Here is a 13731-nt window from a genome sequence, read left to right on the forward strand (position 1 = left end):
AAGTTAAATTAAAAACATTTTAAAGTTTAAAAACAAAGGAAATGTAAATCTCAGCAGGAATTTATATAGAACTGCTTGTAATCTATGAATTCTTATTACTTCTATGGACTGAAAATACTGTTTTTCTGTGAGAAAAATGATTTATAATTCACTTTAATTTCTAGTTTTGAATATATAGGGGATTGAACCCAGGGGCACATTACAACTGAGATAAACCCACAACCCTTTTTATTTTGAGATGCGGGGGGGCGGGGTCTCACAAATTGCTTAGGCCTCACTGAATTGCTTAGGCTGTCCTTGAACTTGTGAGCCTCCTGTCTCAGTCTCCCTGTTTGCTGGAATTACCAGGCATGAATCATCATGCCTAGCTAAAATTTTATTTAAATCTTTTTTTTTTTTTTTTTTTTTTTTTTCCTGTGGTGCTGGGGATCAAACCCAGGGCCTTGTTCATGCTTGGGAAGACTACTACCACTGAATCACAACCCCAGCCCTTAATTAACTTTATTATTGATAGGGGCTGCAAGTTACTTTCTGATTAGGTTACATGATATTCCTTTTAGATACTTGTGTCGAATTAGAAAATTTCACAGTGTTTTCAAGTGGAGATCTTGATTACTTGACTACTTAATTGGAAAATTATTTTCCCCTAATTTTCACTTCTCAGAGCCTTTTTATTCTGTCTTCTTATATTTTCTTCTTAATGGCTTTCCCACCCTCTTATTTAAAACGTATGACCCAATGAAGCCTGACTTTGCTAAGGCTATCTTGGGTTCCCCATGGTAAGGAGCATCCAAATAATAGGCAATTCTTTTTTTATTAGAGTACACCTTTGTTACTGACAATGAAAGTCCCAAAAGGAATGGCATTTTTCTCTTTTTCTCTTATTTGCAACTGGAAGAGGAGGCAAACTTTTCAGTAGCCTTTTTTTTTTTTTAATGAAAAAATTATTTTTGAAACTTTTAATTGTGAAATTTCATATGCATTGTATGAAATTCCTAAGTGACAGCAATGTACTGTTTTCCTCCTGATGTGTCACTTTTAGGATTCATTTTTTTGAAGCTTCAGGCTAAAATAAGCATAAATTACATATGTACATACCTACGCAGATACAAAGATACATACTTTAATTAACTTAGAGGTTTATGAGAACATGAATAACATCACCTTTAAATCCTTTTTACAAAATTTTCAGGCCATTTGGATGGTATGTTAAGACTAAATATTTGATCACTAATTTGTATATCCTGATACATTATCTTTTTGTTGTTGTTGTTGTTTTGTCGTTTTGGTTTTTTTGTTTTGGTACGGAGATTGAACCCAGGGTCATTCAACCACTGAGCCACATCCCTAGTCCTTATTTATATTAATTTAGAGACAGAGTCTCTCTGAGTTGTTTAGGGCCTTGCTAAATTGCTGAGTCTGGCTTTGAACTTGAGAGCCTCCTGCCTCTGCCTCCCGAGCCATTGGGATTACAGGCATGTGTCACCGCACCTGTCAGACTTTGATCTTTTTGACTAGTATGTAATATTTTTAACTTGAACATAGTCTAGTATATCATTAACTACCATTAGCCATAGTCCTTATTGAAAAGGCATTATGACTATATTAAACACCCGAAGACTTTATCTATAATAGTATTCTATTTTTTATAAAATATTTTTTTAGTTGTAGATGGACACAATATATTTATTCATTTTTTTTAATGTGGTGCTGAGAATCAAACCCAGTGCCTTACATGTGTGAATCAATCAAGTGCTCTACCACTGTAGAGCCCTATAATTATATTCTTAAACAGCTAACCCTCACTTTTAACTCATCATTTTATCAGACATTGCAGGTGGGCATTTCAACTGAAGTCTTTGCTGTCACTAAAACAAAACTCTAAACTTTTAAAATTTTCTAGTCTTTTTGTTTTTGTTTTTGTTTTTTTCCTCCCGTGCCACCCCATCCCTGGTAGTAGGGATTGGTGCAGGGGTGCTGTACCACTGAGCTACATCCCCAGATACTTTTGTTTTCTATTTCAAGACAGTCTCATTGAATTGCCCTTTTGTCCTGGAACTTGAAACCCTCCTGCCTCAGCCTCCTGAGTTGCTGGGGTTATAGGTGTGCTCCATCATGCCTGGCTTGTTTTGTTTTTAAACTAAAAACAGTGTATAGTGATAAATCCCAGCAGTATAGGTTTGAAAGGTTAACAAACCTCTTTTCTTCTTCCTGTTGTGGTTGGTAGTCTTTAAACAATTTTACATGTTTTGTTTTTGTTTGTTTACTCATTGAATCTTAGCTATTTTCTTATGTAGAATGTCTAGATGTGTTTTATTTATTACTACTGAATGGTATTATTCACAGATGTACCAACATGTATTTAATTTATTCCTCACTTTGTTGTCATTGATTTGTTATTGTTTTGGTGTACTGGGAACTGAACTCAGGGGCACTCTACCGCTGAGCTACATCCCCAGTGCTTTCTGTTTTTTATTTTGCTCAGGCTGACGTGGAACTAGTTATCTCCTATCTTACCTCTCAGGTAACTGGGATCACAGATGTGTACTACCATGCCCATCTTGGTATTTCATTTTAAGTTGAAATAACTCTGCACTGAAATTTCTTTGTTTCCTGAATGCTGATATACATATGTCAATTTCTGTCAGAGGGATTTTCTGGGTCAGAGAGCATATGCCTTAGTAAGCTCCTAAATGTCTTCCAAAACTTATTGATCTACCATTAAAAGTGCATAGTCTCACAAACTTCTAATATTGATGGTATGTGTATTTTTAGGCTTTGCTAAGATAGGTAGAAACAATGAAAGCTTTGTATAGTTCTTGAATTTGGAATGAATTTGGACACCAGTCTTATGATTGGCCATTTTTCCTTTCTTTTTAAAAAATTTGGTACTGGGGATTGAACCCAGGGCCATAAGCATGCCAAACATGCTCTCTTACCACTGAGCTAGACCCCAGCTTCTCCCCCCCCCCCCCGCCCACCACCCTTTCTTATTAATCTGAACTCTTTATAAATCTGGTGCTTTTAAATGCTATATGTTATTCATTGTTATTTTAATACCCTAATATCTCTTCCTAAGATAACACTGCAGTTAATTTCACACATGTATTTTGTTGACTCTGGTTGCATGATTTTCTTTTGATAAATTTTCCGTGTATGAAATTGGGTTAAAGGATATAAACTTCCTTGAATTGTATCTTTTCAACACTTTATTTTTCTAGTTCAAGACCTCTTTTTTTTTTTTTCCCTTAACATATATAGGGGAAATCTTCCCATGTCAATAAATAGAGATCTATACTACTACTCAATTTTTTTTTCATTTCATTAAAATATTTAAATATACATAATGTGAAACTTGCCACTGAAACTTTTTTTTTTTTTTTTGTGGTGCTGAGAATCGAACTCAGGACCTTGTGCGTGCAAGGCAAGCACTCTACCGACTGAGCTATCTCCCCAGCCCTGAAACAATTTTTGAATTTAAAGTTTTGTCTTTCGGGCTGGGGAGATAGCTCAGTCGGTAGAGTGCTTGCCTTGCAAGCATAAGAACCGGAGTTCAATCCCCAGGACCGCAAAAAAAAAAAAAAAAAAAAAAAAAAAAGTTTTGTCTTTCAATTTTTGTTGGTACATTATTATACATAATAGATTTATTATTCTGTATTCCTACATGCACATATGATCAATCTCATTTCCCAGTACGTTCCCTTCTTTCCACCTTCCCCCTAATCTCCCTATTATTATTTTTAATTTATTAATTTTTAGTTGTTATAATTATATATAAAAGTGGAATTTTTTATGGTCTATTTGTACATGGCCATAGCATAATTTGGTAGATATCATTCCTCAATACTTTCACATGCCCTCTCGTCCTCCTTCCTTCTTAGTATCCTCTACCATTTGGTCTCCCTTCTATTTTTCTGAGCTCTCCCTTTTTTTAAAACCATCCTGCCCCCCAACTCTCCGGCTTCCACATATGAGGGAAAACATTCGACCCTTGACTTTCTGAATCTGCTTTATTTCAGTTAGCTTGATGTTCTCATTGTAACTCTTTTTGAGAATACAGTTGAGTACATTCACATTGTTGTGCAACCATCACCACTATCCATCTCTGAACTTTTCCATTATTTCAAATGAAACTGAGTAAAATCATAATTTTTATATTTTAGCTCTTCTCTTATTGTAGACTTTTGATTCTATTTTGCTCCACATAGGTAAGAATTTTTATGTGTTTTTGCAATTCTTTGATTCTTTCCTCATGATCTCAGTTCTCCCAGGATAGGTGGATTCTCTAGAAAATAGGTAGCTACATTAGTAGACATATTAAAGATGGTGTTACAAATTGATTTTGAATGTCATTTCTTCCTTCCCCCTATTGAGGAACTTACCAACTCTGTAATAAAAGCTAATGTAACTAGGTTAAATATATAAAAATATCTTTATATATATAATATGGTATTGATACAGCTGTTTATAGTGAGATACTTCTGTAGTAATAGAGAAGTTAGAGTCTCTTTTTCCTAAATCTGTGGCATTTTAACACAAACTGGGGTTTAGTGATGTTGCTGGGCTTGGCAGGGAAGGGTTGTATCATTCATTTGGGAAAGTGTTGGTATATATTCTGCTGTTCTGGTGAGAAAGGGTTGAGATACTACCTCCCTATGTTGTTTGGTTGGAGATAGATTTATATAACCTTGGTTTTAATTTTAAAATTATTTTTAAGTGTCAAATAATTATAAATTCTTCTAATAAGAGCTTTTGCTCTCTCCTAGGATTGGCAGCCACCTTTTGCATGTGATGTTGATAAACTTCATTTTACTCCACGGATCCAGAGACTGAATGAATTGGAGGTAATGTCTTCACTAGCGTTCTGGTTGCCTGTATACCTGAGGGAGGTCCTCTTTGAAGGGGCTCTGTCACCAGTTGGTAGGAAAGGAAAATATGTCCTGTAATTGATGATCATGGTAAAACAATATGCATAAAGGCCATTGAAACAGACCACATTTCATTAAAAGCAGTAATACTTGTCAGTCACTTTTTGGTTTATTACTGTGTGTAAATCCTTCTGTATTTAGGTGATAATCATTAGAATTTAGGTTTCGAAAAGAACTACACCATAGAACAGATTCTGTAGTTCTAATTTTTTTCAAAGTGCATAATTTTGTAACTTTGATTTAATAGCACACTTTAGTTTCCCAAGGAAGAGTGAGGAGCAGAGAGCATTCTCTAGAGAACAGATGTTTCTTCAGTTTCTAGCTACCAAGAGCTTATAGTGCAGGGTAGATAAGATTTGTGTTGTTATGTTAGTTTTAAAATCTGATTTTAATATTGAACTAAACATTCTTAACTGAAACAGAGCCCATATCCAGAATTCTATAGACATTGATGATAGGATTTAATGTATATATTTTAAAGGATTTCAGTGTATTTTCAAATTCAAGTTAAACCTGCAAATAGGAGGTAAGTACTAACTTGAGATCTTGGTATGACTGAGAATATCTGAATATTGATCTCAATTTTGGTCTGATGTGCGAGATGAAACTCCCCAAACTGTTCAGCTTATATTTTACAAGGAGGGGAAAGAAAAATGAGTGTGTAGTAATAATTTGTTTAAAAAATAATATTTAAAAAGTTTCCTTGCTCTTCTGTTTATCTTTAAATTATTGGGGCTTTTAAGAATTGATATAGGCTGGGTCTGGTGGTGCATGTTTGTTATCCCAGCTACTTGGGAGGCTGAGGGAGGGGGATCACAAATTCAAGCCAACCTGGCTGATATAACCAGACCCCATCTCAAAATAAAATATAAAAAGGGCTGGGAGGGAATAACAAAGGGCTGGGGATATAGCTTAGCAGTAGAGTGCTTGTCTAGCATGCACAAGGCCCAGGGTCCAATCCGCAGGATCACTGGGAAAAAAAAATTGCTGTAGAATCACCATTGTAAATCTGTTTTTAGATTTGTGTTTAAGCAAATAAGAAAATTTCTACTTGAAATAGACCTTTAAAGGGCTGGGGAGATAGCTCAGTTGGTAGAGTGCTTGCCTTGCAAGCACAAGGCCCTGGCTTCAATCCCCAGCACTGCAAAAAAAATAAAATAAAATAAAAATAAAAAAAAAGAAATAGACCTTTAAAATCTTAAGTCATAAAAAGACCAACGTGGGCATATAAAAACTTGTCATGTGGGCTGGGGATATAGCTCAGTTGGTAGAGTGCTTGCCTCACAAGTACAAGGCCCTGGGTTCAATCCCCAGCACCGCAAAACAAAAAACAAAAACAAAACAAAAAAAAAAAAAACTTGTCATGTAACTTTAAGCAGTAACATGCAGTTGTGCTTACTCTGTACCTGTTATTAAGCACCTTTTAGGATGCTTATGTTAAAGGAGGGTTTCCTGAGTGTTTAACTCCTTGCCTGGCACATAGTAAGGGCTCAATTAAAGTTTCATTGAGTTCGTGTATGATTTTTAGCCAACTTATGTACTTCTTCAGCTGTTTCTCTATTAATGTGTGATTTGTTTAAATAGCTTTATTTTATATCCTTTTGATTGTTTCTTTGTTGAATTCAGAAAGTAGTTTTGTCCTTAAATATTCTAAGGATGAAAGTGTGGCACAGGCAGGTAATAGACATGAGCTTTAAAATAAACTAGTTAAGTTTATTTTACAGGCAGGCATATGTGCCTGTAGTCCCAGCTACTCAGGAGGCTAAGGTGGGAGGATCCCTTGAGCCCAGGGATTCAAGGCCAGCCTGGGCACCATAGTGAGACCTGTCCCAAAATAAGTAAACAAACACAAACATACAAAGTACCTGAGATCATATTAGATTCTTTGTCATTTAGGCTCAAACTCGTGTAAAATTGAATTTCCTGGACCAGATTGCAAAGTACTGGGAGTTACAAGGAAGTACTCTGAAAATTCCACACGTGGAGAGGAAGATCTTGGACTTGTTTCAGCTGAATAAGGTAAAGGGCTAATGACCCTTTTACTCATTTAATAATGTGAATAGCACATTTGATCTTCTTTGCCTTATAAAGAAACTTGTTATTTAAAATATATAAAGTGAGATTTTTAGTTCAGTTGAGTAATAAGGATCAGGTTCCACCTATCTGGTCTGGAAGTCTTGTGGAATGTTTTGCTTGTCACCTGTTTTTGTCACTTTAAACGCACAATAATTCTGCAAACTATTTCTTTACATTTTAGTACACACAGACAAACTGAGACTCTTGGAGATTGTTTTTTTGTTGTTGTTGTTGTTTTTGTTTTTTTTTTATTGACCAATCTAAAAAGACTGGGCCCATAATTAAATTCCAGGTCCCACCTAAATCTAAAGCCTGCATTCTCTCCACCAAACAATATGCCAGACTTCCTGCCCCTTAGTTTATGGAGATTTTAAGGGTCTTAGAGTAGGACCAAGTACTTTTCTTTAGTGGAGATTTAATTGTTAACCTTATTCTTCTAAGATGACTGCTTTGGGGAAGTGAGAAGTCATTTTGGGAGGGACAAAATATTTATGGACATGCTGTCAAAAGAAATGTTTTAATTGTCTAGCTTGAAATTAACAGTACATGTATTTTTTCTTTTGACTTAGGAAACGTATTTTTAAAAGATAACCATAGCCAAGAACATTTTGTTCTTGGAGTCATACCTAGGCATGATTTCCACATAAGAATTTCTAACTTTTACTATTTTAACAGTTAGTTGCAGAAGAAGGTGGATTTGCAGTTGTTTGCAAGGATAGAAAATGGACCAAAATTGCCACCAAGATGGGGTTTGCTCCTGGCAAAGCTGTGGGTTCACATATCAGAGGGCATTATGAACGAATCCTCAATCCTTACAACTTATTCCTGTCTGGAGACAGTCTGAGGGTGAGTTTTGGGGCTAGCTACAACGTGTTTCATTTCACTGCTTATTGGTAAATTATCCTTTAGGGGGAGTGAAAAAGTCTCAATTATGTTTGAATGACTCTGTTCAGAAGACCTTGTTTTTTGGCTCTTTTCTCCAGTGTTGTTATTCTGTTTTGAGAGCAACCATACTTAGAAGTTTGTTTTTAGAATGAGTAAGATTATACAGGACATGTCATTTTACTGTCAAAAACCAAAATCTGTATTTACTCCACTACAGGTGTTACAGAACAGCAAGGAGTTATTATCTACTTGTTATGGCTTATACTTTGGCATTTGCTTGCTATTTAAAGCATCCCTGGTTGTCATATGAAGATATAACTTGGAAAACAGTTTGCCTATTCATTCTTTTCTGCTAGCTGAGATTCAAGGAAATGGTCAGATAGATGCTTATATTTGTAAAGGATAGGGAACTTAAAAATGTTGCATAGCTGCAGGGTGTGTGTGGTGGGATTATAAACCTGTAATCCCAGCTATTGGGAAGCTGAGGAAGGCAGAATACAAATTTTAGGACCACTGGGCAATTTATTGAGGCCCTGTCTCAAAATCGAATAAAAAGACTGCAAATGTAACTCAGTGTTAGGAGACTTGCCTATCATGTGCAATGCCTTGTTCAATCCCCAATACCACACCTCAAAAAAAAAAAAAAAAAAAAAAGACTTTGTAGCTAATGGGTTCCTCTTTCAGTAATTACTATGTAGCCATGTTTGTTTCCATACAGAAATGGTATTTGTGAAGTTACTCAGATAAACACTTTTTTTTTATCTTTGAAAAATATTTACATTTATTACTTTATTACAGCATCAGCAAGTGATGCATGATACAGACTTTAATTTTTGACTTGGGAATAAAACCTGAATTTTTTTTTTCTTGAACTGGAATACCATTCCTAAATAATGGAACTTTGATTTAGATAATGCATTTTTTGAGTCATTGTTGGAGCCCTGTCCAACTTACCTTTCACAAAGATGTTATCAATTTAAAAAAGACATCTTATAAAAAAAACTAGCCAAATAGGGCTCAGACAGTGATTCAAAATTATCAAATGGAAGTGGGGGCGGTGGGGAGTGAGAGAAAAATAGAGGAACTTTAGATTTTGTAGAAGGAAATGGGGGGGGTATGAAAAATGGGGGAATGAGACAGACATCATTGTCCTATGTACGTGTATGATTACACGAATGGTATGAATGTACATAGTGTACAACCATAGAAAAAAAATGAGGTATCTTATTTGTGTACAATGAATCAAAATGCAGTCTGTAAAAAATAATTTAAAAAAACCTAAATTCCTTAGGAAGGAATATTTAATAACAGATAAACATTTTTGTTCTAATTAATTAAGGTAAAACAATATTGTATAAACTTCCCACCTATTTCAAAGTTCTGGTAAGGAAGGAGTGTCATAATTTATTTACATCCTTTGAGTTATTCTAAGACTAGAGAGGTGAACTCTAGTCTTGTTGCTGTGCTATAGAATGGCAGATAATAACATGGTTTCTGAAGGCAAACCAGTGATCAAAACCCTGTTCTAATTTTATAGACCTGTACCTTTTATAATATTTATATTCTATAGATTTTCTTCCCTTTCTTCTTTATTGATTCCAAGTAAGTTTTCTTTTTAGCTTAGAAGAAAGTGACCAATTTGATATTCAGAAAGCTGTTTGTGTATGTGTATTACTGAGAATTGAACCATGGGTGCTTTATCACTGAGTTATATCCCTAGCCTTTTTTTTTTTTTTCTCTCCATACTGGGGATTGAACCAGATCCTCATGAACTCTAGGCAAACACTTTTCCTCTGAGCTATATCCCTAGCCTTTAATTTTTTATTTTTTTTAATTTTTTTTTATTTTTTTAAGTTTTGAGGCAGGGTCTTGCTAAGTTGCTGAGGCTGGCTTCAAACTTGCAATCCTGTCTCAGCCTCCCGAGTAGCTGGAATTACAGGCATGTGCCACCGTGCCCAGCTGTTTTTTTAATGTATATTACATGAATGGTTAGTGAGTCCATGGATGAAATTAGAAACAATTATTGACTTTGGAACCTTTATACTTCTGTTTTATAATTAGACCTAGATAGATTTATCCATATATATTTTCTCTTCTCGAATGTGAAGTGTGGAGGTTACAGTGAATCGGGAAAGAGTTCCTGCTTTATGAGTTCCAAAATTTTAGAAATATGTCATCTATCTACTTACTCAGGCAGTAGAGTTTTGTGGTTTAAAAAGCACTCAAACATTTATACAACAAAGAGTCTTAAAAGGAATGAGTTGTTAAGGTACCCTTTACAAACACTATACCTATAAAGATTAATATTTGTTGAAGAACCTACTATATGCGAAATATATTTGAGGCACTGACACGTCACCTCTCAATCCCAGTTTCTCAAGCAAATGTTAAACTTTATTGTACAAAGTTTAAAAACACAGAAAAATATCATGAAAACAAAGTTGCTCCTAATCCTCCCACCTGTTATTTCTCTTGGCTACTTTTATGCACGTATATACAAATTGGCAATGTGTTCTTCCTATACAGTATTGTTATCTTATCTTTTTTAATTTAACATATTGTGGGCATTTGCTATGCCATTGAATGTTTTTAAAAACACTTTTGAGTGATGATGGCCTTCCATTTTATAACCAGATCTGGATTTAATTTCTTCTACTGTTGAAAGTTTATGTTGTTTCTTGTTTTGGGGGATGGGGTTCTGGGATTGAACTCAAGATCTCATACCACTGAGCTTTGTCAAAATTTGTTTTTATGGGAAAGGAGAATTAGAAAACAGATTTTTTTTTTTAAGTAAAGAAGGACATATAATGAAGGACTTATTGCAAAAGGGTAAACTACAGCCTAAGTTAAGTTTGGAGAACCGTGAGAAAAGTTGAGCAGTGATGTACTGGCATTGTGGAATACAGACCTCCATCTTGCATCACCATGTTTTCTAAATGCCTTAAGGGATTACTCTGTGTATGATGATGTGCTTATGATGTGATGGTATTAATCATCTCTAAATCCCAGTTTCTCAAGTGAAGGTTAAAGTTAGTGTTTGCATGTGATAGTATTAGATATAAAACCGATGCTTCAGTTGTGTGGTTTGAATTATGGTTTGGAACAGAATGTGATGAAGCTTTTCATGTATATTCTAAAAAGTTGCTAAGCTTATAGGTCTCAGTATAGAGTGTTTATAAAACTGAACTGATCATGGATATTCGAAACCATTGTAATCGTGGGAAATAAATAGGGTCTGAATATATTGTATGTGAATTTCCGACCATCCTTTTAATAACTAGTTACATTTCTTAAACACTAGAAAATAGACTGACGATTTATTTCTCTATGGTTTCTTCTGTCTTTCTCCCCATAGGGTCTCTATTTTCTCTGCAAATGTAAGAGAAAAGGAGCTCATCTTGTTAGTAAGACTGTATGATAGTAATGGTGCCCATAGTACCAGTAGATCTGGAATTTTTGTTATTTCGGCACCTATCATACTAAATGAATGATACAGAACACCTAGCGTTTATGTTTTGGAACTAAACTCACTTTTTTTTTTGAGACGGGTGGTGGAATAGGGGTTGAAACCAGGGGCACTTTACCACTGAGCTACATCCTCAACCTTTTTATTTTCTATTTTGGAATGAGTTTCACTAGGTTGCAGAGTCTGTTCCGGAACTTTTGATTCTCTTACCTCAGCCTGCTGAGTTGCTGGGATTACAGATATACACCACTGTGCCTAGTTGGAACTCACTTTTAAAAATGCTTTGCATAAGGGCTGGGGATATTGCTCAGTAGGCAGACTGCTTGCCTCACAAGCACAAGGCCCTGGGTTCAATCCCCACACCGTTAAAAAAAAAAAAAGCTTTGCATGCAAGTAGATGGTGCACATCTGTAATCCCAGCAACTCCGGAGAGGTAGGAGGATCCCAAGTTCTAGCCACTCTCAGCTACTTAGCAGTAAGGCCCTAAGCAATCTAGTGAGACCTTGTCTCAAGGAAAGAAGGAAAAAAACCCAAAAAGTGTAGATTAGCTTAGTGATACAGCATCCTTGATTTAATCGCCTCTCCTCTTCCCCCACAAACTTATGATATTTGTGGATTCTCTTATGAAAGGGAAGTACTAACTTTAAATTCATTTTAGCTTCAGTGCTGATACTTGGTTGTGTTATGCTGTATTGGCATTAAATACCATCTTTTTAGTCAGCTTAGAATTAAACTAAAAGGAAAAGGGGAATAAGTAGAGGCTTGTGTGATGAGAACCAAAGTTATTGCTGTGTGCTACCTATTAATCTTTGCTTTGTGAGTTAGACTTTGTTGGAGATATTTGAAGTAAATGGAAACCCTGGGATGCTTGTCACCTGTCCTATTTTTGCAGTTCGGGTGATATATTTTGAGGATAGCATTGCTAGTTATTTGTAAAAGTACAGGATGGTAAGATTTTAGAAAACCTATTGGGTTCCCCTTTTTATTATTCCAAACACTTTTTAAAAAATGAGATAGTCTTAATATAGAAAATTATTTTTGGAACTTATTAGGGGCTTTTCTAACAATTTGTCTTCAATTAATTGACAGCAAGGGTAATTGCAAATGGCTCTTTGGGAGTGTCTTGAACCTGCCGTAGTTTCTTGTGACTTAATAAGATCAATTAAATAAATTTAAGAAACAGCATTCCATCATTTAACAAATTTTAAACTTTTGTACTTATTCCACCTGTGTATATTATTGGTATCTGCAGACTCATCTTTATATTTAGATTTTTAAAAACAGACCTGTATGTTATCTACATAAAAAATTATACCTTGTAAAAATCCATCAAAACTCTTATAAGATTAAAAAAGAAGGGAAATTCATTAATGCAGTTTATTTTATTTTTAGTGTCTACAGAAGCCCAACCTGACCACAGACACAAAGGACAAGGAGTACAAACCCCATGATATTCCCCAGAGGCAGTCTGTCCAGCCCTCAGAAACGTGTCCCCCAGCCCGAAGAGCGAAACGCATGAGAGCTGAGGTGAGAGCTTCACCAGTTTCCTTAGCAGGAACTCTTGAGTTGTAGTACTAATGACTGTCCAACACTGCACTTCTCTCATAAGTATGCTTTTTGTAGTTTTGAACCTTATTAGTCTTACACAGGGAGGCTTTGTGTATTCTAGCATTTACACTTGTGGGGTTGGGTGGTGGGTACTGTGCCAGCAAAGGGGTAAGGAATTGAAGAATTCCTTCTGGGCTTATGCTGCCTGCATAACTGTTGATTTGTAACTAGTTAATGCTTAGGAAGAGTGGGTGTTCTCGTGCTTCTATTTGGATTGCCCATTGTCCTTTCAAAGGTGATATATATACATTGGCGATTAAGAGTGGGAGATGGTGAAGACAGGGAGTTGTTTGTTAGTTTTTCAAAATAGGTTAGACAGGGAAGCCATTTTTCTCAGATTTACTGAAAAGGAGCATGGAATCAGTGGCAAATACGCTGAGAGAACTGGGAAGCTTGAAGTAGCATTAAATAAATGGTATCAAATAACAGGAAAATTAGGAGGAATAATAAAAAAGACTGATAAGAAAGATAATTTGCTTTAAGGTTTTCTACTCAGAGGTTTCCCTGGTAAAGGAAGACTATTTTTCCAATTGTCTTGTTCCATACAGAGGTTTTTGGATTCCTGTCTAGTCTGTGTGATATCATGTAAGTTTTAGGATTCAGAGATAGTATATGGGGAACATTTAGAAATGGTAAGGTTCATATTGCAGTAATCACACTTTTCAGTCAACCTCTAGCTGTTTAATAATCATTGACAAAGATGAAAAAATCAGCCATTTTGTTTCCTGAAGAAATGGGTAAATAAGAGAAGTGTCTTGATAAGTTGGA

At 35.4% G+C, this 13731-nt stretch overlaps 2 protein-coding genes across 2 annotated transcripts in view; one reads left to right on the forward strand and one right to left on the reverse strand.

The window, feature by feature from the left end:
* Positions 1–13731, reverse strand: part of LOC306641893 (alpha-1,3-mannosyl-glycoprotein 4-beta-N-acetylglucosaminyltransferase-like protein MGAT4E) — a 91590-nt gene that overhangs the window by 38831 nt on the left and 39028 nt on the right. The window lies entirely within an intron of this gene.
* Positions 1–13731, forward strand: part of KDM5B (lysine demethylase 5B) — a 73840-nt gene that overhangs the window by 24800 nt on the left and 35309 nt on the right. The window contains exons 2-5 of the mRNA XM_079107230.1: positions 4767–4844; positions 6825–6947; positions 7680–7850; positions 12748–12882. Coding sequence (XP_078963356.1) covers positions 4767–4844; positions 6825–6947; positions 7680–7850; positions 12748–12882 — 507 coding nt within the window. The remainder of the gene's footprint in view (positions 1–4766; positions 4845–6824; positions 6948–7679; positions 7851–12747; positions 12883–13731) is intronic.

Source organism: Sciurus vulgaris (assembly GCF_902686455.1).
Source record: "Sciurus vulgaris genome assembly, chromosome: 12".
Taxonomy (NCBI): Eukaryota; Metazoa; Chordata; class Mammalia; order Rodentia; family Sciuridae; genus Sciurus; species Sciurus vulgaris.